The 12,441-nt window shown below is 37.1% G+C and overlaps 1 protein-coding gene across 2 annotated transcripts in view; it reads left to right on the top strand.

The window, feature by feature from the left end:
* UMAD1 (UBAP1-MVB12-associated (UMA) domain containing 1) overlaps positions 1-8,797 on the top strand; it is an 82,327-nt gene extending 73,530 nt beyond the window's left edge. For both annotated transcript variants that reach the window (XM_061469286.1, XM_061469287.1), the window contains exon 4: positions 7,204-8,797. In XM_061469286.1, the coding sequence (XP_061325270.1) occupies positions 7,204-7,461 (258 nt within the window). In that variant the 3' untranslated portion in view covers positions 7,462-8,797. The remainder of the gene's footprint in view (positions 1-7,203) is intronic.
* The last annotated feature ends 3,644 nt before the right edge of the window (positions 8,798-12,441 follow it).

Here is a 12,441-nt window from a genome sequence, read left to right as displayed (position 1 = left end):
TTTAATTCTGCAGTCTTTCTTCATGTTGCATATTGTCCCTGTTTGTTTAATTTTATAGTTTCTCGTGTTTAAGATGTTACGGTTCTCTGTCTTTAAAAAAATTATTGAATGAAGTAGGAGTGAATAGGAATTAGGAGTGAAGAAATAGAAGTAGGAATTAGGTATAAAAATATCATTATACAGTTTTGCTTATAAGGTCAATATATTTGCTAAATTTATCACCATCCCCCTGCAAATATTTCCTGTGCCCAACTGTTATTATAGGGGATTGAGTAAAAATAGAACCTTAATCTTGTTCTGTTTGGAGTTTGTGAAATTGTTAACAAAGAAAAATGTGATTTTTTTTCCTAGGATGAACAAATGAGATTGTTTGGACACTAGTAATGCAGCCCTTTGTGGTACTTGAGAATAATTTTCAGGGTAGGATTATATTCTGTAAGTGTTTCATAAATAAAACTAGAGGCATCTCTCATATTTACTGGGATACTGAAACTAACACACTTAAACCATGGAACATTCAGAGTATCCAGAGTTCAAATGGCAACCTCACAGTTCTTCCCATCTGCAGACATTACCAGTTTTAGCTGTTTGGGAGGGCAAGGAGCATGTAGTAATTACAGAAAGTTCATTCTCATTTAAAAATACCAAATCATTAGAGAAAAAGCTGGTTCTGAATAATTGCACTTACCTAGTTGCTTTAATGCCAATAAGGATGTACAATGTACATCATTATTGATACTGAATATGCGGTTTAGCAAAGATTCCCCTACTGTTCTTTGCAGGCCAGGATACTCTGTGGGGAGCTTTGCTATAATAATGAAAAACTGTAGAATGTCAGAGGTACTTTTCACTGTTTCTTTAGAATCTTTTTCTTTAAGATTTCAGCAACATTAACCTGACCTTGATTCTGTTCTAGTCTAAGAAATGGCTGAAAAGCATGCTTTAAAGAGGAAAGTGAAAAAGAAAAATATCAAAAAAGTATGCCACAAATCAGTAAAAATATTCCTGAATGCTTAGTTTAAAATCTGGTTGTGCTTTACTCTGAACAGCTATGTTGATAAATGGAGAAAAATCATGCTGCCTACCAATCACACAAAATTTTTACAGGTAGCAGGAGCTCTTTAAGAAAGACAAATCACTGCTGTATTACAGAATGAGAGTCATAAAAAGCTGGAAACAAGAGCCCAAAGCAAATGGGAAAGCTGATTTCCATTGACAGCCATTCTTGCTTCTGAAAGCCTCTTCAAGGACTCAGTCTTGGCCTGAAGCTTTCAGGCATGGAAGTCAGCCCTATTGCAACCACTGACAACACCAGTTTTAGGCTAGTATTACAGTCCCATTCACTGCATTTCTGTTAAGAAAGAAAGAAAGTGACCAGAAGCCATTTGGATACAGCAATGAGCCACTGCAAGGTCTCCGGCGCTACTACTTCCACCTGCTTTTGTTCTCCTAGAGAGAAATAACTTTTCTCTTGAGTCCCTGGAGGGGATGCTGACTAAACTTTTGAGTGAGACTAGAAAGAACAGCAGCTCTCATGACTCACATAAGGTTTTCTGAGGCATCTCAGGGGCATCTGTATTGTGCTTGTCTGGGTGTGTTTCTTCCTTTCTTACAGTTCTGTAAGGATACCCACTGGTGTGTTGTGTGTTGGGGGGGGGGGGGGGTGGGGTGTTATTGATGTTTTGGGTTGTTTTTTTTTGTGGCATTTAAAAACTATCATGTCATGTACACTTTCCCCACCTCCAGCTAATCTCCTTTACTAATCCTTTCTCTTAGCTTATATTTTTTAATAAGAAGTGCTAAACATTGAGAGCACCTTGTAAATAATGTTTTTTTCCTCCTTTGTTTCACTTTGCCATTACTGTTCTGATTTGAAAAGGGAATCATTATCATCAGTGGAGATGCTCACTCTGCAATTCCTACAAATTGTCTAAAAAAGCCCAGTGAATACCCTAAAAAGCATCAACTGAAACACAAATGGAAGAACAATCACCTAAAACAATTTCCCTTTCTAGATACATCAGAAATAACTGCATAATGCTAAAAAAAACTGAGATACGTTATGATACAGTTTCCTGCAATACCACAAAATTGCGTGAAATAAAGCTAATATTTTTATATCACCAGTAGTTCTGTAGGTCTCTGTCATAATTATGATATTGCTGAATACTTACTAAATATTCCAGAAGATTGAATATACTGTTTGTTTCTCAAGGCTGTCTTTTTAAGGGAAATTGGTCTGCTTCTGGAAAAATTCCCTGCCCTTCCTTTTCTTTTACAGAAATTTCTTTTAATGAGTCACTTCTTCTTAGAAAACCTTGTTTGATAGTTTGGATTACAACAATGCTAGCACTGATCTTTGATGCTTCTTCAGAGTGCTGTAAATCCAGCTTCTCAGCACATTGTAAACTATGCATGTTTTCTTCCTTATGAGACTCTTGGCAGGCTTTATGGTTAGCAGACAGAGATGCAGCAAATCAGCAAATTAGATGTTTTTAAAGGCAGCTGAGAAATTCTCTCTTTTTTTTTTTTTTTTTTTGAGCAAAAAGGAAGAATTTGCCTTAGAGGATAAGTATACACTTTGTTAGTTTTGAAATAGCATATAGCACCCATGCTGTCAGAGCATAATTGTTATCTAGTGGCCAACTACCATATATATATGTATACATACTGTTTCTTTTATCCCTGTTCATTTGGATTGCAAACCAGGAATGAAGAAAACGCCTTGCTTATTTAAGTTAAATTTGATTACCATACCTTCTGTAATTTTACCTGTTTTTTCTGACTCCCTGATGCTTGGTGAAATGTAAATTATTTGGTGATCTTCTATGTCCATTCAGTTGGTATTTCTCATAGCAGGATTGTGTGTCATAGCATTTGGCAGTGCTTTATTTAGCTAATGTCCAGAGACTATGCTCTGAATAGATTGTATTCTGGGTAAATAAGTTAGGCATTTAAGTGGAAACCTGTGTGACTAATGTGGGATATCAGATTCTCTAGGGCTTGCAGTTCTATATATGCTTGAAGAATGCATGCATGAAAACATAAGCCATTTCATAACCTTGACTTTGATTGCATCACATAGCTTTGTGCTGGTGTCTGCATTGTAACCAGCTTGGGCAATCTCAGCACTGATGGGAGATGGATGCTCTCTGCTAGTGTGTCCAGCTCTTCATTACATTACCACAGTCACTATAAAAGCCTGATGGTCAGGTTGGCTTTGTCAAGGTTTTTTTCACTATGCAGATTCTCCAGCATATGTCTCACCCCATTTAAAGGGTGTCTTTATGCCATAACACATGTGACACACTGTGTACTAGATAAAGGGATGGGCTCCAGAATATTCCAGGACTTAAACTGCAAACATGACAGAGTTTTACAGCAGCCTATCTTCAGTTAAGTTTCCAGGTAAACTTTGTCCAGAGTTTTTCTACCAGATTTAGATTATGCATTCTGCATTAAAGAATCATCTTTCCCAGGTTTTGTATTTTTCCCATTGCATTATTTTTTGGGATGTCAGCACAGTAATAGTAACATAAAACGTGACTTGCTATAAATGAAAAAGGAATGTGAACATTTTAAGATAGTGAAAAATACACATTTTCATTTGATAGATAGTAGTGGTTTATATGTGAAACTGAAATAGGAAATCTTGAGTCCTTTTCTCATTTATGCTGTAAACAGATCTTGTCATATTGGGCCTAAGACCTTCTCGGGAGGGGTTGGATGTACTGGGAGTCAAAGACTGTTGGATCCAAGATCAGCTTATGGAATTTGTTATACTGACCTGACACTTTTCTTTGTTCCTGACTTTTCTGTACTATGTTGCTCCTGGCCATTTTGGGCTTTATTTGTGATACTGTTTTGACTATTCAAGTAGGATCAGAATCCACAGACTATTAAGAACCTTGCTAACACTATGCAGAGGTTGAGTATCGTTAAGTAATGTTGAACAGTAAAATAATTCTAATGTAATTCATCCTTCCTTACTGCAGTCTTGCTTTGAAATGTGGAGAGGGACCTGAGAGAAGGAAAAGCTGGTTCTTGCTCTGTCATTGTAATACATGGTATCTCCTGCGTGCAGAAAGGGTTTTAATTTCTGGGGCTGCCCATTTGGTACCCTTCTAACAAATGTAAAGTTTCTGGGGAAAAAAGAAAGATCCAAGATGCTTTGTGCTCTCTCCATTTTTTTTTTTTCTTTCTTTGAAGTTACTTTTGCCACATGATAGTGCAATTTGCATTGTAAATTGAGTTCATCCAGCTTGTGGGACGATAAAGATATAAACAGGTGTTCATAAAAGTATAGTTTGCCAAATAAAATAAACATTAGATTCTAGGGATTTCTGATTATCATCTGAGCTATGGGAATACGACAGCAAGTGAGGGATCATTTTTCCCTGGAATGTGAGAGTGGGGGGAAGCAGAATGGTCTTTGAAGATCTCGTCTAATTGATTCCGCGATGTAACCTTTTCCTGTTTTTTCATTTGGGGCTTTCTGGCTCCACTCTCCCCTTCAGAATATGGGACTGATTTAACACAAGCAAATACCAGCACCTCCATAAATTCTCCACAGGTTATTTCTTTCAAGAAGGAAAGTGCAGTGCAGTGTAGAAATTAAGGGAAGTTTTAAGTATACAACAGCTACAAAATTAAGTACTTATTTGAAGTATTGTGGGAGTTTTCAGATAAATATCTTTAACATAAATGTTCTGTGTAGCAGTGTTCTTAGCAAAAGCATATGTCCATAGAAGATGTTTATGAATTTTGTTACGATGCGCACCTTGAGTCTATTTGGCCATGACAAGAAGGAAGACTTCCTCTAAATGTTTGTTATCAGTCAGCAGCTATAGAAGTTAAGATCCCCTTTAAAGTGGGAGCTGCTGATCTTCCACTTGAAGATAACTGTGCTGATTAGAACAGACAAGTACAAGACGTTTTAGGGTTTTTCCTGAACTTACAGACTTATGGTGCTATTGCCTGTTTTTTTTTTTTCTCAGAGCTTGGAAAGCTGCAGTAGGAGAACTATGCAGTGTTTCTGACTTTTCATCATCTGTAAATTGTACCTTCAGGGGTTATGTAGTACAGACATGTCAGTATTACAATAGCTTAGAGAATATTGTTAAAGCAGGAGAAACCCAGTGACATACTCTGTCTCCAGAGGGCTCTGAAGTGGCCTAGAAGAATAGACAAAGATGGGACTACTCTTTCCTTTTTCATATCTATAAAATAAATTTTTTTATAGCAACTAGCCAGAGGGTGATCTGAAAGAAATGGGGAAAAGTCAAACAGGCTCTGTTACTGGGAAGTGAATCCCAGCAGCTCAGTAGAAAGATGCTTTCTTCACTTGACTCCTTTGAGCTCACTCATCTTTTGTACTGGATCATAACAAGGATAGTATTTACATGTAGAAGTCATTCCTTTTAATAAAACTTCTTAACCTTAAGAAATTTTACATTATAACAATTACTGATTTGAGGAAGTGTATCTTAAGCTTTAAGTTTCTAGTCTTCATAAGTATAAACAAAAGCTGCCAAATGAGGGTCCATTTCAGAGTGGGCAGCACCACTAACCTATTCTGACCCAGTAACATACGCAGGCATGAGCTTCCTCAGTTACCTAAGGACTGACTCTGAACTGACATAGATTGGCAAGATTATCTATTTCATTGTTGACAGTTTAATAGAAGGTTTAATGTTTGCTTATCTGACCTAGTAGATGAAATGTTGGGTTATGTGAGGAATGAGTAGTGCTCAGGTTGCATTCAAGTCAAATCCAGTCCTTCCTCTGAGAAGCAGACAAAGTGACTTTTACTTGGCTAAATGCTTAGCAGTGTTAGTTACTCCCAGGATAGAAAACAAACCACCTCACCGCCCAAACTGTCCTTCTGCCAAACAGCTACAACCTCAGGTTCTCTGTAACAGTCACCTCCAGCACACATCAGATCTTGAGCAGCACAGCTCCCCTAAAAATCATGGAAAAATTTAGCACTGTCCATACAACTAGATCCATTTAACTCTTATGATCAGTTGAGTACCAAATTAGCTTTTAAAGGTTTCAGTGCTCGGCCTTCCCTAATAACAGCATAAGCTTTGGATTTTTCTGGCTGTGTGCTGTGTATGGAGGGTTGAAAGGAAGAAGTCAGAACTTCAATCAGAAATTCATGTCTAATGTTCTTGGCTTTGACATGTCTTGTTAATCACTTTTGACGAAATTACTGCAGATTCCCGTATGTGTGCTTATACAAAACAAAAGTCCATATTACAAACATCTTATTCCTAGAGATGATGTGAGAGCTATCAGTTTGGATAGCATTTTATTGCTATAAATAGTAAAGTTAGATTTGATTTCTAGAGGCAGAATAAATAGTCTTGTCTCTGTTTTTAAAACAATAGAAGTTTTAGGATAGACACTTAATAAGGTCATATTGGTAGGCCATTATCAAAGCTTGCAAGTATATTGGGTCCAGCATCCTATCTGCTGGTATTTTCTGTAAATTATATTGGCTTTTATACAGCAGGGTTGGTATTTTATTTTATTTTATTTTATTTTATTTTATTTTATTTTATTTTATTTTATTTTATTGTTGGTTTTGACTCAAGGGTTTGGGGGCTTTGTTTTTTGTTTAAGTTTTGTTGACTTTTCCTATAAAGCACACGTTTGGCAATGCATATATTGCAATTCCTGTTGCTATTCCGATTTTGCAATTTCATTTCTATTTGGAAAGCAACATCATTAATACTTTGAAATAACTGGGATAGGAGTGTTTTATAATCATCAGTCATGTCTTTGTTGGACAGCTTCTGAAAAGGCACAAGGGGAACAAAAGACAGAGCTTCGTCAGTTTCTAAAAGGAGTTCTAATGCAAGTCATTTCCCCTAAGCAAGACTGGACATTATGACAAAAAGTCCCACCAAACGTAGGGGTTTCATAAATGCAGAGTAACAATAGGTTGAGAAATCTTACTAATCATCAAAAAAATCCATTGTTGTTTTAGCGTTAATTCAAGTCAACCTGACCCAAAAAACTATATCGACATGAATTAGGAACTGCTGTTTCAGATGTACTTCAACCAAACTCTGAAACTACTTTTATTTATTATTTTATTTTCTTCATGTATTAGTATTAGGTCATGATGGCTCTAAGCACAAAGCCTTAGCTGCCTGATTCATGATGTCTAAATTTCTGCTTTTCTCTTTTCTTTAGATAAATACAGGGCACCGATCGCAGTTGAGTGTATCAAGTGCCGAGGTGGGAAATGAAAGGAGTCAAAATTTGGAAAGCAGCCCTTTCATGTCAGATCTTCTGAGTGACGTACCCTTTGCCCTAGCACCACATGTGTTAGCAGTACAGGGCACCCGTAATGACGTTCCTGACCGATTGCTCACCTACGACATCAATGATAATTTATCAAGATTTTGGTATGACTTTACCCTTGAAAATTCAGTGCTTTGTGATCCGTAATGTTTTCTTTAGTATTTCTGTCTGTGTCAAGGAAAAAGTCCTAAGGTGAAGATACAGACTTAATCGACTTAATATTTTGGGGGACTACCACTGATGAATCAGATGAATTGTGTGAAAAGGATTCTTATTCACAACCATGTTGTATTTCTTAGCTTTAAGTGAACCGTAACTTAACGATGTTAAATATTCTGGTTATTTCAAAAGAAATCAAGCAAAACTGTTTCAGCCTGAGACTGCTTGTTGCTATCTACTTCCAGTAGGTAGGCTACAGACACAAACATTTCATAACTTTAAGATGAAGTCTACACACGCCTGCACTGTTTTGTTATTTCACTCAGATACTAAACACATAGATCCTGTTGCATGTGTTAAGATCACCTCTGATTTTCTACAGATAGAAACCAGTATTAACACTAAAGCAATATTGCTTTGCACTCCTGAACAGACAGCTTTTCAGTTAGACCAAGTTTTAAAACTCAGAGTTCATTACGAGTACTTAAATAATTGTGAAGACTTAATAGAACTGGTAAAATTTACTAATTTCAAGGTAAAAATCAGTTGCTCTGCTCCCTTTCCAATAGATGGTATTTTTGTCCATCTCATGTTGTGCCTGGAGAAGTCCTTGCCTCCTGCGTGTTGGCTGCTGTTTGTTCTCATTACCACATGTGTTCCTGATTTATACACAGATCAGCTTTTCCATTTTAACCTCTTTGCCCCCTGAAGAAGGAAATCTCAGGACACGTACTTTTAATGGTCACACCCTTCTTTTTTCAATTTGTGTGCCAGAGATACACATGGCAATGTTTAGCAACAGGAAAACATTACATTGTTTCTTATCCAGCTAAATTAAATGGCTAAGTACCTAAACATGCATTCTCACAGACCACTGTCCCCCCTGCTCACAAGCTTTAAGCATGTTTTTCCCCGACTAAAACCAGAGCTGCTGTTGCACGAGCAGCAGCTCCCTGATGTGGTGGCATGAGTTTTGATGAATAATGATCTGTGTCACACAAAAAAAACACTTGTTTTTTCTCTCGGGGTAGAATATTTATATTGTGCCAAACATTAGTGGATATTTTCATATATTTTCTATGCTCTGTGCTAGCTTAAGATACATATATTTTCAGACTTGCATCCTCTTATAGTTTTTGAGAGAAATACTGTAAATGATGGAGAAATTACATTGTGAATACGTCTTAGGTTGTTAAATATTTGTGGTTTAGATTTTTTTAAGTGTATGTATTTAATATTTTTGACAGCTGTGCTCATAAATGTTTTGAAGTTATTGTTTCAGGGACAGTATCTCTTCTACAGTCCAATAAAAAACATGCTAAATCACAGTGAGTTATTTCTTATGTGTGAGAGTTGTTACTCAGGTTCACCTGTGTTGTTTACTGTAGCTGTGACCATTCAGACTTCATGGGAGCTTGAACCTGGAAATTCAGTTTGGAAATCTTTTCAGTGTCATTTAAAATAGGGTTCCTTTTGATCAAATATATTGCACTTCATTTGATGTATTCTGTGTGGTGGTCTAGGTCTTATCCATGGCTCTGCTCTGAGGATCCTATGGCTGTGAGCTGGGAAGTACTCACAACTCTTATAAGGAAGAATTGATTTTACCGAGTTGTTTAGAAGTGGTTTGTGTGCTAGTTTTTTTAGTTAACACATACCTGAAGCACTAAATCTAATTTTCATGATTGATTTATATTTAATCATTAAAAAAATTAATCATTCTGCAAATAGCGTGTTTCCATTCAAGTTGTCCATTTCAGATCTGAAATGTTTCTGCAGCTCAGCTGGTCTAGAAGCAGAACTGCAAAACACTGTTGAAGACTGAACAAACTCACAATACTTGTTCTTTCTTTGCTAGCTGACTTGGCATGTAATTTTGTGCATTCATTTCTTGCCAAAAGTTAGCTAATTTATCTAAAATAATTACATCTTGTCAGAACTGTGCTCTGTTACACTCACAAGCATCATTTCAAAAGAAGAGGAGAAGCAAAAGAGAGTAGGGAGGAGGTTGTATTCACCCATGATGAGAAATGTGGACGGTAGGTTAAACATTTGGCCTTCATCCTTCGTCATGTTTTGTAAAGGGTAAAATCTACATCTAACAAGAGTACTAGTAATGAGCAAGGGTATTTGGAATGTGTCTACTGACTGCCCTCTCTTTAGCCAGGCCTGGGGAACAAACCTATCCCTTGCTTGAGATCATCCATAAAAAGTGGATTGAAGCCTAATGGCATCCAGACAGCAAAGGTAAATTTCTTTCCACTGGGATAAAAAAAAAGTACACTTAAACTGTTATAAATTGGTAAGATTTATGGATATTACTATGTGCCTACTGATAATATGAAGGTGGCACAAAATCTTCAGAAAATTAAAGATTTCAAGGAGTCTTAATTCATAAAAAAAATGTGAATTACTCGTGCAAGATGTTTAACCTTTCATGCTAAGTGATTATTGCATAGGATATATGTGAAGATCTGTGTATCTGTCAGTGTCAACAAATACTGAATGGTTCCATATGTTGTCAATCAAATATTTGAACACCAATGAAAGAATATAGTCAGTTTTTAAAAAAAATTAAAACCTATTCAAATATAATCAATAATGATATCAAAATAGTAAACCAGCCTGGCTGTCCTTTCTGTATATAATAATGAGAACTTCAATAGAACTGCTTGCCTTGTGTTATGCATAGATATGTAAATTATTTAGAACTGAAAGATATTTCATAGCTGATGTCATTAATGTTAGGATTAAGACAGGTTGTCAACTCCAGAACTAATAATAAAAGAGAAGTGTGATCCTGGGCCAGTGAAGAGCTGCAAATGGGAGCTCTGTCACTGCCATGAGTGGAAGTATTACTAGGCCTGCACTCCTTTACTAAATAGTTTACTTAGAGTTACTGTAGCTGATGGGAGATTCTGAGTTTCATTTGCAGTTCTCTACATTTTCCCTGCAAGAGATGTACTCTGTGTTGTGTGATAGCTTCCTTATGGAACTTCTACTAAATCAAACATAACAAGACACTTCTTATTTCCTCTGGAAGAGTTGTAAACACAGGCTCTGGAAAAGTCTAATTTTAAGCATAGGAAAAGGGGAGTGAAGCCCACATGTACGAAGGTAAATCAAAGAATAATTGCATCCAGAGCAGCCTGACAGAAAGCTGACTGGGAGCTGGTCCTCGCAGACAACTCCCCGGTGACAAACTCAGAAGTGGAACCAGAAAATGCCATGCCAGGAGGTGGTTACAGATCCCATTTCTGATGTTTTCTCTAAAGTAGGACCCAAACCCTGATACTGCAGTCCTGCAGGTGGCAAATATACACTTGTGTGGTCACAGCTGAGAGCTTTTGACCCTGGAGCAACTAAAAGGAAAAGGCAAACAGCATATTCACCATGGTAATTATAGTGTCTCAAAAATAACACATAGCTCATTGCATTTTTAGCTAGGGAACCTGTTTCATGTTCACAAAAGCACTAAAGCAGTCTCCTGGGCAAGATAAGTGGGTTGATCCCAACAACTTGTACTTGAGAAACCGCTGTCCTCCCCACAACCACCCTTTTGTTATGACATGACAGTTCATCTTGCTTTGGATTTTCTCTGCTCAGCCTATCGAGTATGGAGAGGAACCAGAAGTGCAATTCCTAGGGTAAGTCCTTCCCTTCTCAGCTAACTGCAACTCTTCTGCCGATGACAGGGCAATTCCAAATTAGCCAGATTTCCTTTTGAAGCTAGAGAGTGTCTGTTACAGCAATCCTCTGTATATTCCAAAGGCAGGCTCCAGTCTGGTGCTGTAAGAAGAAGGTTTAATAAGTGGAGCTGGGTTTGTTCAGCCCACCTGCTGTACTGCAGCTCTTCAACAGTGCTAAGCTTTGGGTTCTGTAATGAGCTCACAAAGCTAGGAGGAGGTATATTAGGTCTGATTTTTTCCCATCAATATGTTAAATTCCTTAAACTAAGGAAAAATATTGATCTCCGTGTATCCTCCACTGAGATCATCTTCTTTCTTTACCAGCTAGATATTTATGTCCAGTGAGTCTGTGAGAGAACTACCTCGTTCTTTTCAACATCCTTCACACAGATGAAACTTTTCTGAAAAGAGACGTCCACTCTGCAAGAGGGTTCTGTTCCCACAGGCCCTTTCTTAGCCCTACTTCTGTCTGAATCAGAGCCATTCAAAAGAAGCAATGCCAAGTATTCATGCTTACTGGAAGGGGAGAAAAGTCACTATGTTGTTCCCACGATGTGGACAGTCAGTTAGCTCGGAAGCATTATTGTCCGAAGAATGAAATGGAGATTTTTGTCAACCTAGGATTTCATCATTTTCAGATGCCAGAAGCGTAAGAAGTAACCTTGATCTAGGCACAGTATCTCACTGTTCGGTTCTGGAGCACACATTTTAGGTTCTGCATGCAGGTATGTAAAGCTTTTTCTTTGACTATATGATGCTAATAAGTAAGGATCTTTTAATTCTCCTGCATGCGTCAGATAAATGATCGAAAAACCAGTAAGATCCAAAGTGCTACTTTGACTCCTGTGCATGCAGTCCCTCCTAAACCAGAGTTTTTTCCTCCATGTATAAGTGATTTTAATCATTCAGTAGAAATCCTAAAAAAATAACGCTTTAAACTTTATTTTCTGAAACATACTAATGGAAAGTTTTTCAACCTCTATGGTGGGTGCAATAGTTCCTGACTAAGACTGGCTATTCTACTTGCAAGTACTTTGAAGCTATTAAAAATTATTAGTTTTTTTACAGGTATTTACCTAGTAGGAAATGGCAAGGTTCTCATGTGTTCATTACTTCTTTTAGTAGTGTAGAAGGAAAAATATGTAGTAAAATTACACCAAACTAAGGAAGGGGTTGGAGAAAGGACATGTAAAGCAGTTTTCATTGAACGTTATTTCTGTAATATTTGCAATTATGAAAATATGGAAACTAAGTGAAATGCAAGTGGTAAGAATATGAT

Source organism: Pezoporus flaviventris, unplaced genomic scaffold (assembly GCF_033815535.1).
Source record: "Pezoporus flaviventris isolate CSIRO_AGI_PZ_B2104156 unplaced genomic scaffold, CSIRO_AGI_Pfla_v1 ptg000055l, whole genome shotgun sequence".
Taxonomy (NCBI): Eukaryota; Metazoa; Chordata; class Aves; order Psittaciformes; family Psittacidae; genus Pezoporus; species Pezoporus flaviventris.
Note: the sequence above shows the minus strand (reverse complement) of the source record. Positions and strands in the feature narration are given on the sequence as shown.